The 24,361-nt window shown below is 39.0% G+C and overlaps 1 protein-coding gene across 1 annotated transcript in view; it reads right to left on the bottom strand.

The window, feature by feature from the left end:
- Positions 1-24,361, bottom strand: part of agbl4 (AGBL carboxypeptidase 4) — a 290,482-nt gene that overhangs the window by 255,473 nt on the left and 10,648 nt on the right. The window contains exon 3 of the mRNA XM_029254779.1: positions 7,182-7,306. Coding sequence (XP_029110612.1) covers positions 7,182-7,306 — 125 coding nt within the window. The remainder of the gene's footprint in view (positions 1-7,181; positions 7,307-24,361) is intronic.

Here is a 24,361-nt window from a genome sequence, read left to right as displayed (position 1 = left end):
AACTGCGAACAAACATGCGAAGCAATCCCCTAACAAAAGCTACAATGATGCTGGTCTTACATATTTACAACCTAGCTTACTCATATCAAAACTTATTTAGCCCATATCAAACGTGTTCATAGGATGAATTGGCAAAATTAATCGAAGCAAGGAATTCAGCGAGCTTTTTAATAGGATTTGAGGTGGTAAGTTAGTTTGTAGCGCTTCATCAGCGCTGGAAAGGGGACAAACTTACCTAAAAGTGAATTGTGTGGTGTAATCTAGAGTATAGGCCAAAACCATTTACTGGGCAACACAGCCATCAGCTTCCCATACACCTCCTCTGGCAGAAGTTAATTAAATTCACACCAGACCTCATTTTCAACTCAAATTGGACCCCGAGAAGAAAAGATTACAGGGAGAAAAGGCAAGATAGTGAAAGGTACATTCAGCTAATAGCTTAAATGCTACTAGTGTAAATATGTTTGTGTGTGCCTGTGTATGTGTGGGTATAATATACACAGGCTGTATATAATTTCATAAGGCCTATTAATTCAGCACAGAGGCATTTCTGCCTATTACGTGGCAATTCCATGACCTTACAGGTCCTTTGTGCAATTTTGACAAAGAAGCAACTGCACATATGCACTCAACTCCACAAAAGTGATTGTTGACGACACAATTCCCATCCAAGTTGTTGGTTCACGGTAGTCATTCAACACAACAACAAAATAAACATGGAATAAACACTCATGGGAACATTTAAGAAAATTACCAAACACAATAAATTAATTTAACTCTATACAAAACTTAATTAAGCTTAGTTCAAGGCAACATGGGAGAACTACTTCCGATTACATTGACCACCTCAACCAATCACAATCACTGATGTGATTCTAATGTGAACCTAACATCACAACTGAAACGGCAGATTTAGTACAATCACTGTTATTAAATCAATTAGCTGACGTTTTCCAGAAAGCAACTTACAATTATTTATCGATTGACACAACAGGGTGACTTTTACTGCAGCATGTTTAGGTTATTAATAGTTATTAATAGTATTATAGACAGGAGGTGGGACTTGAATGTGGGGTCCTTTAAGTGCAAGACAGTACCTCTTACCACTACACAGCACCACTAATGGGACAGTGTTCACATGTGTTGTAAAGTGAAAGACAGAGGCAGTAATCTTGTGAACTTTAAAACACCTGTGAGCCAAACTGTCAAAATGTCTCCGCCCAGAGGGTACCTTGCCTCACATCATATGCTTACAGTGTAGACTCCAGGCCATCGCAAACTTGCACCGCAGAAGGGGTTTTTCTTGAATGAAAAAATAACATTGAAAGATAAGCTATAATTAATCATTTTTGTTAAAAATACTGTAAAATATGCTAGTGTTACCCAAAAATAAAAAAAAATTCAACACCCTTGTTTTCTTTGTAATTCTTAACTGGCTTACAGACGGTGATTTCATGGAATAAATTAACCCCTATTTGTGAGTAATTACACAAATATGCAAAAATATCTATATTTTTAACTACCTGCAGGTATGGAAGAGCACTGTGTCTTTGTATGCCCGTGTGCATGTTCTTTGTTCCATTCTCTTTTTGCCACAACAGCAAATATCCTGTTGGTGCAGGACGTTGGACTGTATCTGGCCCCACAATCGATAAGGCTTCTGGTGAAGGGCTCCCATTCATCTCTTGGCCATAAAATTTGATTAGCGCTGACTACAGCACTGCAGGGAGATGGTACGATTGGGCCAGAATGGAGGAGACAACAAGAGAAGCCCACATTTTCTCATTCTCTTGGAGAGCTCAAACTAGATGTGTAAGCCCTGTACATACAGATGTCACTTAGAGAGATTACAAAGACCATAGATGAAGTTATTCAAATTTATGTAAAATTTGTCTGTTTTTTAATTCCCCCATTAAATAAAATTAAAATCCCAATGAGTCAGATTCTGCACAAGTGAAGGTAAACTATTTTGTGTAAGACAATACCCTAACAGCTCAAGCACTCTCTGTAGAATACAGCCATTTGTCTTTTGTTAAAGCATAATGCTCAGAGTGAGAACGCATACACAAAATCATATATCTATAACTGAACCCAGCCAGTATATGAATTATTTCACCTTATATGCATCATGTTCTGACAAGGCCATTCTGCTTTGCATCCAGGTACAGTAACTATACATTGGGTCCATTCAGAATGCATTTAGCTGGTAATGCACATTATTTCAAGCAAAATCAATATGCACATGAATTATTCTCACATAGTGAAATACAGGCATATACAGTACATAATCACCACAGTATAGTTCACAAAAAGGTCAGGATGTCCACTGATTTCTTTTATTGAAATATGTATATCTGTTCATTACAGAAAACAAGGAACTGTTACTCATTTGCAAAGTAATGACAATTTTATCAAATATGAGAGTGACACAGATGAATATATGGAAATATTAATAATCATACTAAAATAGTAAATAGTATGAGATATGTATATAATTGGCATTGATTAACAAATACAATCAACATTTACGTTTATTCATTTAGCCATTTGGCAGATGTTTTCTCCAAAGCAACACAAAAGAAGGAGAGATATGGATGCAGACACGTGATTCTTGAGCACGGTCAATTTGTCATATACCACAGTATAAACTAGCACACTTTACGCAAATAGCTGAGAAATGGAGTAAAATTCAGACTGACAACAGTAAGGTGGGAAGGTCACTAAATTAACCACCGGTTTTTACGTTTTTAAATTGAAGATTAGGACCACTGCATATCACCAGAACTTTAACATTGACAGTATATTTATTAAATATCTGACTCAACATTTTTGTGTATATTTTAAAAACTGGTTATGCATATTGTACTGTATTACTGTAATTTCTTCAGAAATGTTTTAAAAGGTCACAAGAAATTAATGTAAAAAATGGAAGGAAGGAACTGATGAGACACTACATTTTATGCTCATAAAACTGTAAAATATAATATACAAGTCAAACAGTTACTGTAGTTTACTTAAAGGCACAGTGTATATTACAGTAAGGTCTTAAGCAGTAGTAGATGCGTTTTGATAAATTTTTAAATAGCGAAATGAAAAGCCCATAAAGGCTTTATATTGCTAAATGGTTATATGATGTTATTTTTAATATCATTAACATAGCTACCTAGTGGGTTTGACCGGGTCCTGCTCTCTGGTGGGTCTGGTGTTTGAGTCCTGCTTGGGGTGCATTGTGACGGACTGGCGGCCCGTCCTGGGTGTGTCCCCTCCCTCTCCAGCCTTGCGCCCTGTGTTGCCGGGTTAGGCTCTGGTTGACCGCAACCCCGCTCGGGACAAGCGGTTTCAGACAATGTGTGTGTGCGTCTGTGTATATAGTTAGCTCACCTCTTCTAGACTCACTTTCCCATGATCTGTCAAGCTCATGTATGGTGTAAATGTTCATGCACCATAACTTTATGATCATTCCCAGAAAAGCCTTTACGCAGCCGCTACTCATGTATTGTACGTAAATGATTGTGTACCTTTAAAAAAAAAAATGTAGGCAAGGTGATCAGGAATTGTCTAATCTGAGTTTTATGCACCTACTTGTGCAATGAACTTCGGTGCATAAAGTGGAAAGAAACAAACTGTTTACTTACGTATCACACGCCTCTATGTCTCTCTTTCTCCTAATGTACAAACTGTATTTCTGAGATGTATGTCGCTTTGGAGAAAATTGTCTGCTAAATGAATAAATGTAAATGTAAATCCTTCCCCATGACACAATCACTTATCCAGACCTAAAGAATGTGTGTCACTCACCCTAATATAAAGATTTTACTTAATTATACTTTTTTGGTCAGTTTAGATGCATTTAGATTAGTACCTAGACCCAGGAGATGAGGCTTGTGGGGGATGGACACTATCTCAGTTTACATTTATTTATTTAGCAGATGCTTGCATGCTGATCATGCTGACATGAAAACCTGCACTGTGTTGTGCACATCTTTATTTTAACTGAAAAAGTTAAACAGCTTAACAAAGTATGGTAAATACTGAAAAAACAAAAAAAGGAAATAAAACTTAATAACGACTGGGTAGTGTTGTGGACAGGGATGTTTTCTTGCAGTCCGAAGGTTACGGGTTTGAATCTCACTCCTGCTGTACTACCTTGAAGCAAGGTACTTAATTTTTTCCAGCTGTACAAATGGGTGGTAAGCAACCTTGTACAAACAGCTAAATATAAAATAAAAATTTGAACTTAAACTTAGAAGTGTTGGAGCATTTTGAGTGTGGTGAGAAACAAAGGTATGATGATAACGATAATCTACCATGCAGAATTCTTTTGAAGCCATTTTTCTACCTATTTCCTTACATTCAACTTTTTCTTTGTAGCCAAATTCCAAACTCCAGCAACTGGTAAAATATGTTGAGAGTTTGTTCGGTTGTGTTTCCATTTTCCTTTTTTGACATTCAAATTAAACTACACCTATTACGTACATGGGGCGCAGTGGGTTTGGCCGGTGCCTTGCTGTGTGGCAGGTCTGGGGTTCGAGTCCTGCTTGGGGTACGGTGGCCCTGTCTTTCTCCCTGTGTTTGCCTCCCCCGCTATGCAGAGGAAGGACCTGGCAACCCACCTCTGTTTCCTCCCTTGACTTGCCTTGAAAACCACGCGAGTGGTCGCTATGGGTCGGCTTCGACTCGGCACATACCGTACCGCACTACGTACACACGCTCTTTAATCACACAGCCAAAATATTAAACCAGTAAAATTTAGTTTTGTGGGACTGTTTCAATGAAGTGAGGGGGTGCGGTGGCGCAGTGGGTTGGACCACAGTCCTGCTGTCCGGTGGGTCTGGGGTTCGAGTCCCGCTTGGGGTACCTTGCGACGGACTGGCGTCCCGTCCTGGGTGTGTCCCCTCCCCCTCCGGCCTTACGCCCTGTGTTGCCGGGTAGGCTCCGGTTCCCCGTGACCCCATATGGGACAAGCGGCTCTGAAGATGTGTGTGTGTGTGTGTGTGTGTGTGTGTTTCAATGAAATGCTAGTAGCTGCCACAAAACTGAGCCCCAATGGCATAACATGTGGTAGAGCAAACTCCCTCCATTGCTCAGAAAGGCTGAATTTCTTCCAAAATTCAAGTGTCTCAAATAACATCTACTTCAGAACAATTTCTCTCCCAGTCTACTGACAGCTACATAAATTTGTCTGTTGACGAAAAGACAAATCATTTTCAACATATTTGTAATTTTAATCTCACTTTTATAGGCTGCCGCTGGAGAAAAAGCTAAATGACGGTATCAAACACGCAAACTGTGTCTCGATGTGTCCATATCTAAGGTTCTTTGTCTCCTGTTGAGTGCACTTCTGTATGCTGAGTTGTACATTGTTTTGGAGAATTTGCTAAAAGAATAAATTTAAAATTTTAAATGTAACTGTAGTGACATGTTCCTTTGCTTTGTCTTTCTTCCAAGTAGTATTTGCAAACTGCTATACTGCTTTGCGCACTGAGCACTGCCAGGATACAGAAGTTCTACTTTTACTATTAGATAATTCCAATCATTCTTCTTCAAAGCTACTAATAGTTCAATCCATGCACACATTACAAGGTCTCGGCATTTATATTTTTAATGAACCACATACAATTCACAGAAAATAAAAAGCTTTTAAAGAAAAGCTTTTCTTTAGGCATCAAAGGAGTTCATCAGTGAGACTGGAGACCGCTCTCCAACCTAGGACATTAACCAGCTAGTGAACAATGTTCCCAATTTCATGTTTAAAACTGTGCAGCAGTTCTGAAGACATCATGTTTTCCCTTCTGAATCACCAAAACTGATATTCCTTTTTCACCTATTGTGCATCATTTGAAATGAAACCAAATACTAGGTTTTGATTTCACTGTTTAAGTGTATGGCTTTACTAAATCTATCAGCTGAACCTTTGGAAACCAGAATTATTTTTGGACACTTGGAAGTTGTGGTATGGAAACATTGACTATGAATGCAACAGCAGCTATGCCCACAATGTTAACAATCTCATCTGTTGTTAAACATTTAACTACATTCAAATGTTCTCTGAAATGATGTTGGTATACAAATCGAGTTCTCAATCAGAGGAACGCAGGCAACAACTAAAGTGTTTTGCTGTGTAATACTGAGAATGGGAATAGTTTATATTAGACAGGTTATTTCTGCCAGCTGTTTCTCAGAGAGTGTGTGGCTTTTTGCACTCACAGATGAACTCTTTCAATCAGTGTTAAAAGTTCCTGGTTGCCTTAATGCAGCTTGGAGCAAGACAAACAGCCATCAAAAGAGTATACATGTGTTTCTGTGTGTATTCATGTATCACAGCAGCTTATCAAGGCAAGGAATCAAGCCTTGCCTTGCCCCACATCAATGTATCACAGCTGAAAGTATTTTCAGATGTTACTTACCTGTTCAACACTGATTCAAAATAATAACTTCTTATAGACTGAAATTTTGCAAGTTTTGAAATTCAAAGCCAAAAGCAGCCGGGGGCACACTGAAGCAATTGCTGTGTATGTAACCTCACATTTGGAGTTATCTGCATATCCTTTAGACTCTCTCCAGTTTTTTACATACTTAACTGTTTTTTTTCCCCCCAATTAAAAAAAAAATGAAACAATGTTTTCAAAAGTATTCACATATTTACATAAATACATGTAGTCTAATATTAGCATGAGAACAATCCATACTGAAAATTTATATTACCTTTGATTGATGTGCATGACCTACAGCAGTGCACGACAGGGTTATCCTTTCAAACACGTTTTGTGCTTGTTTATGGGATCTTTTCAATCACTGCTTTGATGTAAAATCTCCATACCATATGTGCAGTAATATAGAGCGGTAAGTGGTTTTTGGTATGCCTGCATTTTTATTTTGGCATATTATTGACCTAACAAATTTCCATTTTTACAGCAGTTGCATGCTGTCATTACAGCAGCTATGTCTGACTTCACTTGTTGCTATTTTTGGTATAAACTCAGAACATTTTCTTTTTGTGTTGTCTAAATTCAGAGAGTGCTTTGACATCACACTTCCAGATGGATTCCATCGGGTTGCTTTTTCATCACTTTAGTGTTTTCCCATTTTTTTGTCTGCAGTTACTTGGTATCTGCACATACATTCAGTTGGTGTAGGTATATGTGTTCATTTGTGTGTTCAGGCTACACATTTCAACTCACCTGTGTTTCACGCACATTCTCCACTGTGAAGTTAAACCACACTCTGAAGCGCGGGTTGCAAGTGTCTGGTCTGATGAACAGGTCAAATTCAAACTCGCTGATGTAGTCCACACGACCAAGGTTGCCTGTAAAGGAAGAGATCACACCGCGAACAATAGATTTAACTAAGACAGAACCAACTACCTGCACTCTTATTTAAGTGAACATGAAGAAGCTGGACCCAAAAATCTACTGAACAGTACAGGTGAGAGGACACACCCTGCTACTGATTACAAATCCATCTTGTCATTGATGCAACTGGTTGTACCACAGCTTACATTTACATTTATTCATTTAGCACATACTTTTCACCAAAGCACCCTCCAGTGAACACTATAGTATTTAGCCCCACACTTTTTCACCCAAGGTGACTTACAACACTACTACACACTCTGTACAAAGTTACTAGTTCGCTTGAAAGCATAACTTTGAGTTGTGGGCAGAAACCATAGTACCCCAGAGAAATCCACGTAAACACAGGGAGAACATGCAAATTCCACACAGGCAGAGGGGAGGATTGAACCCACGTCCGCTCACACTACCCGGATGCTGTGAGACAACAGCGCTGCTCATTGCGTCATCACAATGGATAACGAGTGCTGTGGAACACGTGTGAACAAGAGCTGGCTTTGCAAACTTTAAGAGAAAGACCCTGAGCATGGGTCACGTGCATGGTTTGTTCTAATTGGCTGATACACAAAAAAGTTTCTCTGTGTACAGTTTCACATTTCACACCTCTATTCATTTATTTGTAGATCTGAAGTCCTAAACAGTGCCAGCGGTGCAACGGTGTCTGTGATTTATATACCTGTATGTAGGCACAGTATACCTGAATAGAATATCTTAAAGTGTGTATCTTAAATAGATGGTGCCCTCATTTTAAAGATTAATTGTGACAGTGTATCTAAGGAAGAAGTTCATCCAATGAAGTAAAACAGCAATGAATGGTTAGTTTTTTGTGATAAAGATGAAGAATCATCTGTACGAACTACCTAAGCATGCAGTGCTGAGTGGTGTTACCTGAGTTATTGTACTTCTCACAATACCTTTGTAAACAAAACCTTCATCTGCACCACGCACACACACACACGCACATTTTCAGAACCGCTTGTCCCATACGGGGTCACGGGGGAACCGGAGCCTACCCGGTAACCATTTACATTCATTTATTTATCTATTTTTTTCAAAGCAACTTCTAGTCTTAAACTGCTTATGATAATTAACCCATTTATAGAGCTGAGTGATTTTTTTTTTCGGTAAAAATTTATGGTTAAAGCCTTGACCAAGGCTACAACATCAGGAGATTCAAACCAGGGTCCTTCAATTACAAAGCAGCAGCACTAACCATCATACTACCAGGTGTATAATGCATACCTTTACCAATTTTTTCACTGTGGTATTGTATCAAAGCAATTTATAAATTCCATACAAAAGCACAAAAACTACTATGTATGTTTGCATCACAAAGATCTTATTAGAATAAGCATACTTTGCATAATTAATTCTTAATTAAGCATAATCTATTTTTTATGTCTTTTGTTAAATTGCATAGCTTCATTATCCCCACATATTCACATATTATTTTTTTTATATGTGAACTACCTTTCTAGTCATTCATCTAAAAAAGGAGAAAATAAAATACACGATATTAGGTTTTAAGTGGCATAAATTAAAAGATGCATAAATTCTATCTCCTGCTGTATACCTGTAGATTACTGTAATGAACATTTCACAACACCAATAGTTTTTATCAGAGTCTTTCGCTGTCACTTATTCTTTTTGATAATCTACAGCACTCAGAGAATTTAGAAAGCAATGCTGTTGGACAGACTACCCATCAGATTTCCCATCCTCCTTAACTATAACGATGTTTACAAAACTGCAGTAATGCAAAAAATATATTTAGCATGTCAACTTGCTCATACACGGATGGAAGAGTAACTCCTGTCAGTTGCCCAACATGGTCATTTCTTCAACAAGCAGAGTCTAGACAGCATTTGTGAGGAAACGACTGAAACCACAGTTGCAGCTCAGGTGACAGCTGAAACAATGTGGTTGAAAGTCATTTGAAAAGCATTATGAAAAGATGTCTGTCATCTCCATGTAACAGATCTTCAGGGATAGCTATGGTCTGATACTCATTTTCCGAAGCAATGTGACATGGCTTTGAAAACTGATGATGTAAGAGTATATATAAAAGAAAAAATTAGAAACCATTATTGTAACTCTCTGAGACCCCAAAATATGTGATGGTCAGGGGAAAAGGGAAATAAATTACGGACAGCATCCTCCAAATGACCAGCAGTCAAGTCTTTGCTTTGGATCTTAACACCCAAGGCAGCCCATGTGCTGTGGAAGGAGTGTGGGGCCGGCCACCAGGTGCCAGGTAGCACAGAGCTAATTATTGACAGATGGAGCAACTACCACACTGTCAGAGCAGATCGCTCTCCTTCTGCCATATGAAACAGCTAATCCACCAGCTTCCTGAAAATCCCTCCCTCCTTCAATGTTAACTCTTGCCAAGCTCTCTGTATCCGGATACAACGGCCATGTCCTATACCATAACTGTAAAGAAAACATAAACCACCATGTCTCAGAAGCATCCTTCTTAAGCAAGAAATATTTTTTTCCAACTGCAGAAGAGTAACATGACAGTAGTATGTGTTAAAATTTTCTAAACCAAGACTTGCAATAATCTAGTGTATTTTTAACTTTGCAAAAAATAATTTAAAAAAAAAATGTCTGGTTTAAAAGTAAGAAAAAGAAATGAGATTAGCATGCTTGGAGAGAACACTGAGTACATCCATGAGAGACTGTTAATATCTTTATGAACATTTTGTGTTATAATGTACTACATGTCAACACTGCAACACAGAATTCACTATGTTTTTCTAAGTAGCTTACTGATGTCCAAGTGAAATCAAAATTTTTGGTTACAACTTCTCAGCACAATACTGCAGCTGGACAGAAAAGTCGAGTTACAGTACTGGTATCAGTCCATTGCACACGAAGGGAAATCCAATAAGTAAAAAAACCAAAGGCAAAAAGAGCACCTCATATTTACATGGAAAGGGTTCTTACTTACCTCACAACCATACAACAAATGCTTTAGCATAAGTCTGCATTTCGTGCTTCAATCAAACTGAAGGAGATGAGGCTTTAAACAAAAAGACATCTGTTTTATACAACCACACCATAGACATTTATTTACAGATATAAAAACAGTCATCTGTGTAGTTGGCTAGTGAGTGAAAATCGAATCCACAGCCTTTCACTACAAATAAGCTTTTTAAAACATGAATCAGTGGAAACAAGCACAGCTGCAGATTGGACAGGCTAAAAATGCAACTTGCACCTGTTCCAACCAGATGTGCTGTGTAATCTATCATCTCACATACCTGCATGTTAACTATTTAATGGGTTTATGTAATGGTTTTAATTGCACAGAGACACCGAACACACACAGACGGTACTTTTTTACCCTAAATGGACGCATATTTTTTATTAATCACAAAAAACGTTTTGTTCAGATACATTCATACCCTGACCTTAGACCTACTCAAAAACAAGAAGTAGCACCCATTATCTAGCTATGAATGACACTGTTGAGCCAACAATAAACTAATCACAGAAGAACTATAACCATTTATATTGAAAAAACACACAGTAGGTCAAACATTTGTAATTGTTCACTTTACTGAACCTAAATATTTTCCTTGTCACATCTGGCACTTGTTTAGGCTTCATGCTTTAGCAAATATGATGAAAAGATGAGACACACGTAAAACATCTAGGTTCACTTTAGGTGCAAGAGCCACAAAGGTGCAGAATGGAAGTGGAACGAGTGACAACTGCAGCATCTCGCCACAATTTCCTGAGCAAAGGCTTGTCATTGCACTCGTCCAAGCATTGTACTGTTGCCTAGTCCCCATAAAAATAATGACTTTTATTGTGCTTCAAGGCATCTTTGTGTATCTATGTGAACAACCCCATTTGTCTCGACTGCCAAGCGTACTCTGCTCATATCACGAAAAATTGCACTGTCCTCTCCCAGGTATTTCTGTGTTACACAACGCTCTATTGCTCTTTCCTCATTACAAGAAATGGAAAATTTGGCTACTCTGTCTTCAGTACTATTCAATACATTTGATTATTTTTACTAAGCAGCAATCTTTTTTCCAAATGGTCCTGTTCTTAGGTATTCAAATGTTGTGTCTAGTCCATATAGTTATAAGCCATTGCTTATTTTTCACGACTAAAAAGAACACATCTTAAGTGTCCAGACATGTCATTAAAAATCAGTGTTTTTCAGATGACAGAAAGCATCCTTTTCAAACAAAGCACAGCATGAAACAGTAATGAACTACAATGTCAGCATTTTAATTATACACTATAAATTCCTAACTAATGTGTGCTCTTTTGTGCCTAATGCACATGATGTTGATGATGAGAGTAAAACTGAGAAGGGAAACACAAAAGAGATGAAGGAAATGAAGATAGGAGCTGTTTAAGCTTATAAACCACCTCTTGGAGCTCCAAATTACACACCTCCCCAGCAGAGCCTCAGGATTTAGCAAATTAGTTTTCAACAAAATATGTAAGAATGTATCCAACAGAGGGCTGTTTCAACTACAGGAGGAATAAAAAATATGCCAGTGTTGGTGTTGTGTGATATTGCACTTTGTAATCTGAATTATCACTTATCTAATTTGCATCTCTGAAAACTTAATTTCCCCTTATTCCCTACTGGCTGTAGAAAAAGCCTGAAAATGCAATAAACAAACCTGAATATTTTACAGTAAAATTCTGTACACTTTGTGCAGACACTCAGTTCATGTCAAAGAAAACAAAATGCAAAAACCTAATTCATGGTGTTTTATACATCATTTCTTCCTCTTTTCATTTTACAGATCTACCCCATTTTTACCTTCAACTGAAGCATGTGGTTAATTTTTGACAAACCTTTGGACAGCATGACATCTGTAAATGTGTGATGAGTAACAGAATTAAACATTTTTCTTACTTGTCTGATTTCAGACGACTTCAAAATAACATTTACATGGAATACAGCACCAAGCCATAACTTCAAATCCAATTCTGCATGTTTGTGTGTGTTTGCGTGTTTGTATAAACACATATATACATATCTTGAAATATTATGAAACATTAAAGAGTACAAACAAAGTGTACAATGGAGATGTTGTAATGAAGTACACCAAGAAATCATAAAATCAAAAGGTGATGGTGGAAGACCAGTAAGCAGAGGTAACCTCAACTGCTACTGCTGATTTCTCATATGGCAGCGAAGCAGAAGGTGGTGGGTCGTCCCTATATGCACACAGGGGACAAAACATGTTTTATAAAATCCCGTTATGAGACGACAGGCATGCACAGTCATATTACTCAGGTTGCACAATGGTGTAGCCTAAGTGGAAATGGATCTCACACACAGCTCTGACCTAACTGCACGTGTGGCTCTGCCCCACACAGTTCTTTGCAGCACTCTTCACTTACTGGCTGCTTTGTCAGAATTATGTTTTCCCAAAAAATAAAACATAATAGATTATATGATAAAATAAAATATAATTTATGCTTCATTTTTTGTTTTTTTTGCTGATTAATTCATTTTACAAGGCATGTGTGACTGAAACTGTTACTAATAAATTGTAGACTCATTTCGGGTGGAGTGCAGCAACATTCTTGTTCTGGAGAAGCTGATGATAACCCACTGGACACTAAAACATACATTATATACTGGAATGACTGGAAATTGAATCTGAGATCTTTCTTTCATAGCTCAAATTACAGCTTATACTTTGTACCGCTGAAGAGAATATTTGGAATTTGGAAAGATTTACTAAAATCCCTCTGGAACTGAATGCTCACCATGAATAAGGCAGAAATAACTGCACTGTGCTTAATCATGCAATGATCTGACATTCCAATTACAAGCTAAGACAATAAACTGTTGTGATTATTTAAAAGGTAATAACAGTGAAGGTAGTTTGGAGATGTGATCTATATTGTCACAAGCCTTTGTGACTGGTGTTTGCCGCTGCTGATGTTAAGAGTCATAAGACAAAAGGTGTGAGGATAGATTTGAGGCAAAACTTTAAAATTGTGTGCCCTGCACATGCATATTACTGTAAATGTCAATTTTCTATTAAAATCCTTTGAACACCAAAGTAGTTGGGAGACAGAGGCAGCCCTAGGCTTGTCAGCTGATCCTTAAACCTTCCCTTTGTTACTAACAGCTTTGTAAATTAAAAAGGACTCAGGAGAGTGGGTACCTCCTAAATTTATTTTCCCAATCTGCTCCATTTCATTATTGGAAAACACATCAGCCTCCCCGAGGTGAAAATTCCGGGACATGGACAACTGATAAAGATTCACCTGAAGATGGAATTGATTTAAACCCAAGGGACAGCACTTTCAGTGAAGACCTCGGGCACAAGTCTGCCCTTGCCACTGTGCCTGTGCCTGAAGGCAAGGTGTCAGAGAAGTGTCATCACTCTCCCATGCACAGTTTTACTTAAGATCTAAGTGAACTTCAGGTTCTGCTTATCTGTACAATCCCTCCGCTGCTCCTAGATGCAAAGATATGTTCATTCTACAAAATGTCATCACACATCATCATCACATGTAAACATTTCGTATTCAAAACACGAGATAAAGTACGCAATCAATCCTGCCAGGATGCTCTCGCAATAAAATTCAAATACTGTCCTGAAGATGGCACTGAATGCAAAAACATAAATAAAACATATTTACATATACTACAAAAAGTATAAAGACATAGAACGGCAAATAAAAGTTGGAAACCACAGTAAATGTTATGAAAATGTCTAGTGTTCTACCTACATGCAAAACCGGCTCGTTTTCAGATAGAATAATGGCTGAGAAAGAGCCCCAGGGTACCAAACATGATACACATCCTACTTGCTCAGCAGCAGTGATCTAGAAGCTTGCAAATGAAGATCATATCCTCTGAACACCCTTTCATATGAGCTTTTAAAAACAAAGCCCTGAGCAATTGGTTTGTTAATAGCTGGTTATACAGTAGGTCACTGTTGTGCACCTGTGATAAAAATGGATGCAGTATAATGCTACACAAAGCAAAACAAAAGTTCTAGAAATTCAATACCAGTGTTGAATAAATTTTAAAGTTGTGTATTGTAAGCCCAAAGGTACGTGTTGTGTAAGGTGTTTTTATATCATCGTCTGGGTCCCCCTACCACCCAGCCTTAAGTAAATCTGCTGCTGGTGTGCATTTAGTGAATTAGATGGAGGAGCACAAAGATGGAAGCAGAGCACATCTGGCAATACATGAGTTCTGTTTTTTTTGTTTCAGATGCTTTCGCTACCTACAGTATCACACATCAGAGCCATTCCTGCACAGAGTCTGGAGATGAGAACAGAGAGACCTCAAGAGTCCTTGGCGAGCCTGGCACAAGGAGAAGGTCAACAGGACTACTAAGAAGGCCTGTTATTATCTTGGTAACATGTTATCGGGGAGCCTGCAGCCCTGGTTATTTACAGTTATTGCTCCCCCTGGATATACACTTCAACGCTCGGGGCTGATTGCTCTATAATGAGTTCAGGAACAGAGGGCGAGAAAGGGAGAAGGAGAGAAACAAGGGAGTCTAGCAGTCTGACTGAAGCTCCTTCTGCAGAAGGAAATGTGAAAATAGAGTGAACTTGCTGGACACTTCTCTACTTAAGGGCCTCGCTTTCACTTTGGGACATGTCTGTGTTACTGATGTAGGCAAAGCTGCTAACCACAGGAGGCATGATGGACACTCCTGACTTGACTTGATCTGTGCAACCAGTGGAGGGGGCAGCCATGCTCACACAGACAATAAAGTAAGGACTTCAAGCCTGACTCTCTAAGAACCACTGCCAAGAGGGTCAGAGTTGAGCGTCCGGCCACCCCCCTTTCAGAGCGTAACACCTCCTTTCCTTGCTCTGACACTCTTGAACTGTGGGTTAATCGGATCTGTTCCATATTTAGGGTTAGGCCAAAGTGATAAAACTGGAGTGAGTCTGAGCATTCAGCCTGCGAAGAAAAGGCCATCTGCAAATCCCATTGCAGTGGCAATGTGGTTCTTCGGCAGTCGGGAGCGTCATTGTGAAACAGCTTTTCAATCTTGGGAATTACACAAAGTGCTGCTACTGTCAATGCTCTGCCAGCTTTACAAAAATGAAAAGAGAAAGAAAGAAAAAAAAATCTCCTCTGAAAGCCATTCAAAGGCTTGGCATCGCGTCAGTTTCTACAGTCACTCTGGCAGGCTGTACCCAAACATGGCGCAATTACTTAAGCAAAGTTAAGCAACAGAGCAATAAATATATATAACAAAGTCAAAAGGCACAAAGGAGTAAAAAAAACAGAATTAAAAAAACACCAGAAAAGCAAATCCCTCTGAACACATTCTAATCCTTGTTAAATGCACTAAACCGCTAGAGACAGGGATACATCGTTTGACATATCAATTTACTCAAACAAAATCTTTTGCTCAAAAAAGCAGAGGGCTGTTTGGCTGAGAAGTGTTTATCACTACAGGAAGTGGCAGACCCAGCAGGGGTGACCGAGAGTGGCTGCATGCATGGAGCACTCTTGAAAGGGCGGTCGCAAAGTTTCCCTTTCATTACACGGAGACCGCCCGCTCACTTGCTCAAACACTCAAATGGCCCTCGTTCTCAGGCATCAGCCACTCTTACACTTGGCTTTTAGGAAACACAGAGTGTCACGGGTTTCTGGAATCCTTCTGCCCACGTAGAAAATCAGGTACTTGTCAACTTCAGGATACCGATACCCGGGGGTATAGTAGTGCTTGCTATGAAAAGATACCACAGAGCATTCGCTGGTTAGGAGGTGGATCTTTCTGCAACTGGATGAGATACATGCCCCATGGTCTTTGTATCTTTCACACCTTGACTGGTATATTGGCACTGAAATAGGTTTCAGATTGGTTTCAATAAAACGGGTTTCTGCACTCATCTCCTGGAAATGGCGTGCAGTGTTTTTGTTAGAATTTTGTTAATAGTTCTAGATGTCTCCATCATCAATCGTATGAAATGTGTGCTATAAACAAAATATTTCCGTATGCTAAAAACAATTGTGAATTCATTACTTCAATGTGTCACCGTTAGCCTTATGACACATAACTACACACATGCACACACACATTGCCTGAACCGCTTGTCCCAATCGGGGTCACAGGGAGGCGGAGCCTAACCCGGCAACACAGGGCATAAGGCTGGAGGGGGACGGAATACACCCAGGGCAAGACGCCAGTCTGTCGCAAGGCACCCCAAGCGGGACTCGAACCCCAGACCCACAGGAGAGCAGGACCTGTCCAACCCCGCTGCGCCACCGCACCCCCACACGTAACTATATTTAGTGAAATAGAGATAAAATCTTAACACATTAGGACATGTCTTGAATAGAACAGCATTAGATATGTAAGATTTGTAAGAAATGTACATTCATTAGTTATAACTAGAAATTTACCAATGAACATAATAAAAATACTTAAGAAATGCCCAGTTAACACTCTTCATTTGATAAATTTATTTTAAAAAAATGAAAGGGAAAACTGATATTAATAGTGGTTTGTCGAGTGTAATTAAGGGATTCGGCCTGCAACATGTACTACTGTCACGCCCATGACCTCGGCGCGACTCAGTGCACCTGTGGATGATCAAGGAGACGGCGCATAAAAGGACGACGTCATCCGCTCACCCACACTTGTGATCTCCTGCGACTTCCTGCTTCCTTCTTTTCCTCCTTGTCCTTGTTCCCATACCTGTTCCAGTTCATGTTCCTGTTCTCCCCGAACCCAGTCCCCACCTTCTCATTATCATCATTCCCTGACCATTGGCTTTGTTTCCTGGACTACGGCTTTGGATTCTCCTGGTATTGATGTCTGCTCATCGGTGATCCTCGCTACAACGACGACAACGCATTCGGCCTGCCAAATCTGAATAGAAGAGCACCGTGCAACCGCACTTGGGTCCGCATCACCCTGGCAAACATGACAACTAAACTACATGCACACGACAATTAACCATGACAAACACAGAACATGTAAAAGTATTTTTGTTAATGTATTAATGTATTGTTGTTAATATAAATAGTATTTTGTCTTAAACAGTTTACACATTGTAGGAGGGTCAACAGAATTACATTTTATGGGGAGACGTGTTCATTAATCTTTAACGGTGAATACAGTATTTCAGTACAGTATCAGACATTCTACATTTCCAAATTATACTACAGCCTGCTGTTTTAAAAGATGTCAATATGCAACTAGTTTGAATGACAATTTTGGTCATAACCTTGCTGTAGCAGTGAGGAAAAACTTTGTGAACCATTCACAATGAGCACATTCTTGCAAGAATGGCTCCTCAAATGATTTTATCTTCATCTAACTCATGATTTTAAAGAGCCTTATTTAACAAAAAGCATACACAATATTTTTAGTTCAACTTTGTCTCATCTATCCACAGAACACTGTTTCAGTGGTGCTGGGGAACATCTAGGTGATCTTCAGCAAACTGGAGATAAGCAGCAATGTTTTTTGGAGGACAGTGCTTTCCCTCATGGTACCCTCTCATGAGCACAGCTCTTGTTTTGTATTTTTCTTATGGTGGACTCATGAAAACAGATGTTATCAAGTGCAAGAGATGCCTGCAGACCCTTAGCTAGGGCTCCTATCAGATCAGTTCCCAAGGGCTCTTTGTCACTTCTCTGAGGACTTTGACACTTATTTAAGGAAGTGTCCTTGCACTGATCTTTGTAGGACACCCACTCCTAAGAAGAGGAGCAACAGTAGTGAATTTCTTCCATTTGTAAACCACCTGCTTGACTATGGTCTAATGAATGCCCAAGTTTTTAAAAATCCTTTTGTAACCCTTTCTAGTCTTATGAGTTTCAACAACTCTTCTGACGTTCTCCAAAATCTCTTTTCATCGGAAAGTGATATTGCAATTCAACAGAATTCTGTTGTGAAAAGCAAGCAACCAAAATTTAGTGTTTTTTTTTTATTATTTAAATATGGCCAGGCAACTCAAACCGACAAGGGAACAGACTGGAACACAAGACTCATTGATTGGAATATCTGATTCCAAGATGTGTTTGATTTGCCAAAGCGTTCCCACAAATCTCCTCTACTCATTCCTCTACACTGGTGCCCGAATCAAATTCAAGACCCTGGTTATCGTCTACAAATGCATCAACAGAACTGCTCCCAGCTATTTACAGGACTTGATCAACCGCTACACCTCAGCCAGACCCCTTCGCTTGTCTACTTCTGCTCGCTTGGTGGTCTAGTGCACAAAAGATAAAGCACAGAGGTTCTTGGTTCTGGCTCCGTTATGGTGGAATGACCTTCCCCTCTCACTCAGAACTGTGGAAACTCTGTCTACATTCAAGAAGGGTCTGAAAACTCACCTTTTCTGGACCCATTTTGCTAAAGTTCTCTCCAGTTCATGTACGGTGTAAATGTTCATGCACCAGAACTTCATGAGCATCCCCAGATAAGCTTTTATTCAGCCGCTACTTTGGCATTGGATGTGATGGTTTATGTATCTTATAACAAAAAAAAAAGAAATTTGGTAGGAGGGTATCAGGATTTGTCTATCCTGTGTTTGATGCACCTACTTAAGCGATGAACATCGGTGCATCAAGTGGAAGGTAACACTTGTACGGCGTTTTGGACAAGAGCATCTGCTAAATTAATCAATGTCAATTTCTTTCTTTTTAATATGCAATTAGGTTCACATACTTTTTTTTCTATCAATGACCTTAACTGTACAAATCATTTGTTCTATGAATATATGGCAATATAAAATTTTGTGTGTGGAGCTTTTTTAAATTAGAGTATTTTAACGTGCTACTTAGATGAAGATCAGATCACTTTTTAGGACCCATTCAAGGGCCAATAATTTCAAAAGGGTAAGAAACTCTTTCACAAAAATGGATGCTTTTGCATTAGGTATTCAAGAAGAACTAAATATGTTATATACTACAGATGTATATTGATTTCAAATACATCACTGGAAGTCAGCCCGTTTCAACTGTCATGCTAAAAGTTGGGGTTAAGCATGGCAAAAGCGAGTTCAGCATTTTCACTTCCCTTGTCTTTGAAAATCTCTGCAATCCCCTTCCAAATACCCTGATAAATGCTATTATGCAAACTAGTTAGTATAAAATAAATTTGGTATTCATCCTTTACCACCAAGAATAAAAACAGCTTCATCACCTTGGTGTGAATTTTCATATTTTATTATTTTCCTTCATTGTATAAAAATTGGTCAGAGCTGGAAAAGGATGACCATCGGCACCAGTGTTTATTCAGCAAAAGCTTCCATCTATTTCATCAGGGAGGCCAGATGTCTCATTCAAACCCTCTAGCAGAGAACACTGAGTGAAAAATACACACTCTTGTTCAGCATCAACACATATGTAAGAAACAAAAACAGAATTGCTCTAAACCCTTTAAATATGTACAGCACATTTCAGTTTTTTTTTTTTACATTGAATAATGCAAAACACTGCATTTATTGAAAGCAAATGCAATTAAAATTCTGTTCATTCTTTACATTTTTCAGAACCCAATCTGTGCTTTTCTTGCATAAAAATGTGACAGAAAACAAAATCTGACACATCAATAAAGAAACATGGCAATGAACACATTTGAAATAAATCAGAAAAATAAACAAAGTCTGTTTAAAGAACATGGACTGGTAAAGCGTTACAAATCCCTGCCATTTTCCCAAACTGCATCTCATTGCCAAAGATGAAAAACGACATGTCTGCCTTGAAACTGTGTTTATGGCATCGGTATTGCTTGGAAATGAATTACTCCATCACTGGTGCTGTTTGTGCACATGCCACTTCAGTGCAATAGAGGCTTTTTGCAGTCATTTTCACTTACAGCTCCTTTTTATCACTCAAAGATGGGAGGGGGCTCTGCCTGAGCTACAACTTGGGCCCCAAGGACTACAAGCACCATCGCTCCTGCGTTTACAGTCTCCTCCTTTAACCCTGGTTCACCCACACCACCCCCCTGGTGTCTCACAAGCACATTGACAAAAAAAAAACAATCACTCCCATACAGATATAAATATACGGTACCCCCCCTTATCCGCAGGGGATATGTTCCAAGACCTCCAGTGGATGCCTGAAACAGTGGATAGTACCGAACCCTATATATACTATGTTTTTTCCTATACATACATACGAATGATAAAATAGAACAATATACTGTAATATAAGTTATGTGAATGTGCTCTCTCTAAAAATATGTTATTGTACTGATTTCATCACGCTATTCAGAACGAGGTGGAACTTAAAACTTATTGTTTACTTCTGGAATTTTCCATTTAATATTTTTGGACCACAGGTAACTGAAACCATGGATAGGGGGGGAACCACTGTACATGCAAAAACAACCACGGATATACAGTCCAGAAAAAGTCATGTCTTATGATCTGTTCATGTTTATCAGAAACATTTTCGAAATAGAGGGTGGCACAGTGGTGCAGTGGGTAGTGCTGGTTCCTCACTGAGCCTGGGCTGTATGGAGCCTTCACATTCACTCCATGTCCACACAGGTTCTCTCTGGGTGCTCTGGTTTCACACAGTGTACCTGAGTGACTGAGTGTGTCTGTGAGACTGGCACCTCTCCCTTGTGCCGTGTGTCTAAGATAATTTCTGCTGCACAGCACTACAACATCATTGCTCCATGAATAAAATGTAAATTTAATATTTTGTGACATTTTATAAAACAAAAGAAACAGAGGTCTGTATTATTATGTATGTATCTCAACAATCAGTAATTAACTGTGGGAATACTGAAGATGTTTGTAGCTCTTCATGGTGTAAGCTGAAAAAAAAACTGGCCCCACTTTTCCTTTTATTTTCATGTAACTGAATGCAGAAGAGAGAATGTCAGGATAGGATTATCAGATGTTTCACTTTACCCTGCTTTTACTCACTCTAGACACTACCTCCTTCCCTCCTTTAGTTTCAGGCATACACAGTAAATATAAGCTGAGCAGCAAATATTACACCAAAAATACTTCATAAACAAGAATAGTTACTTTTGACAGCTCTTTCCCCTTCCTTCTTCACTAGCGTTCACTGTAGAGTTATATACTGAATGTGTTAAATCATTCTACTTTGGATAGGTACACAACAGCTTTTTCTAGGTCAATGAAATGTTAATACATAGAATGCACAGTTCAGATAAAATTTAAGTAAACCACTTATCCCATGCTCAGCTGCTGAGATATGACACTCTCAAAACAGTAAGGACCAGCCTTGCCACATTTCAGGAGCCAAGACAGACAGCCTTGGTTAAAGAGAACTTTGTTGTCAGCAAGTGTACTGTGCCTGAAAGACTGTTCCTCGCACCAGAGGCTCTCAGTTTAGGGGGTCTTTTTCATGGCCTATCCCATGCAACCCAATTGATCCAAGTACGGGGGAGAACGTAAAATAAATAAAACTGGCAAGGAATCAGTATGAGAGTCACAGATAAAATATCGGGAAAAAATTACAACAATAATGAAAAATAAACTGTTACAGCTTCTAAATGGCCAAGAAATAGAGTAAATCAAAAGAAATCGTTTAGCAGACTCAACTGACAGCTCAAATTTATCTCCATATTCCCCACTCCACTAAAAAGAGGAAAGAAAAAGAAAAGGAAATAAAAAAGCTATTCACTGTTTTGGGCAGTGAAGCATCTCTAGCACCAAGGACATGTGAGAAATTCAACACTTGATTCCATCTTTCTCTCTCTGTGCCATGAGATATATATATATATATATATATATATACACACACACACACACACACACACACACACACACACACACACACACACACACACACACACACGGGGCTGCAGTGGGTTGGACTGGGTCCTGCTCTCCGGTGGGTCTGTGGTTCAAGTCCTGCTTGGGGTGCCTTGGGACTGGCGTCCCATCCTAGATGTGTCCCCTCCCCCTCCAGCGTTACAACCTGTGTTACCGGGTTAGGCTCCGGCTCCCTGCAACCCCGTATGGGACAAGCGGTTCAGATAATGTGTGTGTGTATATATATATACATACACACACACACACACACATATATATATAGTACAAAGTATACCATACAAACAAGAGTAGCAACAAACAAAACATGCATCCGAATGCCAGCAACTTTGATTATAATTTATAATACAGTATCAAAATTATTATTCATATTTTTGCTTGCTGTTTCTTCAGTGGTGGTAGTTTTTACAGGGTCGGGTTGCTAGCCCAATGCTCAGTCCTCCTCATTTTTACAACTGGGGTTGGGACTGGCATAGGCGGAGTTGTAGTGCTTGCTGTCCAATGTGCCCAGTTGCACAGACAGACCTAAGTCTAAGTAAGTAATCAAAATAAAGTGTTTAAATATACTATTGGGGTTAGAATACAGTATCAAAACAAAAAAAATGTTTAAAAATAAAAACATACAGAGAGAATTAATTACTGGTTTTCAAATTCTAATCTAATCTAATGCATCTGAAGGTAATGGATTTACCAAAGTTATTTGATTCCACCTGAGAAACTTTGCTCTTAGGAAGTTTCTGCCTGCCAAAATAGAAATTAAATTCTTTTGTTCTTCATTATCGCTCATTACATTTTAAAGTTTCTCCCAGTTTTGTCCTACAAATAGAACAATAAGACCCTGATACTTGGCATTGCACAGTTTAACATATTACATGGCGTGCCGTTGACTGAAGCCACTTGAGCTAAGCATCTTGGTTGATTGTTAAAATTTTTGCCTCTTCTTTAATCAATGAAAACTCAGCTGTCGTGATTTTGGGTACTCAAGAGTATATAAATATCTCATGAAAACCCACATTTCTATTTTCCTGCACTCATTTTTTTCCACCAGATTTTGCTTTGGAATGACTATAATCAGTCATCTCTTACATGGTCTCTGCAATTGCAACATGAACACTTCTGAGGCAAGATAAGGTGTGATGGATTCAGAGACCTGTGCAGCGGAAAACAATTCAACCTTCATCAGCAGTAAATGGTGGCCGACTTTTCCAGAGTGTTTATCCTCATTAGCAATCTCTCTGCAGAATCATTTCTCAGTTTTTTTAGGTTGGGCTTTTGTTCGCTAAATGAGAAGATTCTTCCGTTATTACCATGGCAGTGCATAATTCAAAACCTACAAAGAAAATCCATAAAATACTTGAAATCTTCTAAATTTCGCCTAATGTCACTGACTTGCACATTCATCCTGCCCTTTGCAAAAATTAGAAAAAATTTTAAAAAATGATCATATATAATAAGAAGTGGGGAAAACTTCTAATATCTGAAATAATTTCATGTCAAATTTGACTCATATTGACCACCTGCATGGTTTTTTTAGACAAGACAGGGTACAGAGGTGGTTTCCCACTGCTTCCTTCCACACATCTTTGTGCTGAGAGAGACATGAGGAGAACATCAAACTCCATACATTTACATTTATTCATTAAAAAACTTCCAATGAATACGTTACAATGCTAGATATACTACTTACAATGAGTAACTCATTAATATACCAGTGAAACACACTTTCTCTCTGTCACTCACACACACTACAGGTGATTTTAGGGTCACCAATCCATCAGAACATCATGTCTTCCAGAGAACCTGGTGGAAACCTAGACATGGGGAATGCATGCAAACTCCACACAGACTGAGGGGGGATCGAACTCATATTCTCTCACATGACCCAGGTGCCATGACACAACAACGCTACTCACTGCCACCATGCCATCCTTTGGCAGGTTTGAATCTCCACCCAAACAAGCAGCACTGGTGCCGTAACACACCAGTCTTATCCACTACACCACCATGCCACTTGAGTAATAGTATGAATCCATTACAAGTGTACCAATTCCAAGATGCAGGCAAGGAAAGCACACTAGTGGAGGATACCTAGACATTGAGTACATGCTCAAAATATCCTATGTGTTTTAAACAGAATATAGCAAAGTGCCTTTTATCCTTTCCATAATTAATCTAGTCCTTCCAAGAGTAAATTGATTTCAAAGTCTGAAGAGCGGTACGTCTCCTGAGGACTCAGTTCATGGTACTTTAACACCTTACCAAGG

This window comes from Scleropages formosus, chromosome 9, assembly GCF_900964775.1.
Source record: "Scleropages formosus chromosome 9, fSclFor1.1, whole genome shotgun sequence".
In the NCBI taxonomy this organism is placed as follows: domain Eukaryota; kingdom Metazoa; phylum Chordata; class Actinopteri; order Osteoglossiformes; family Osteoglossidae; genus Scleropages; species Scleropages formosus.
Note: the sequence above shows the minus strand (reverse complement) of the source record. Positions and strands in the feature narration are given on the sequence as shown.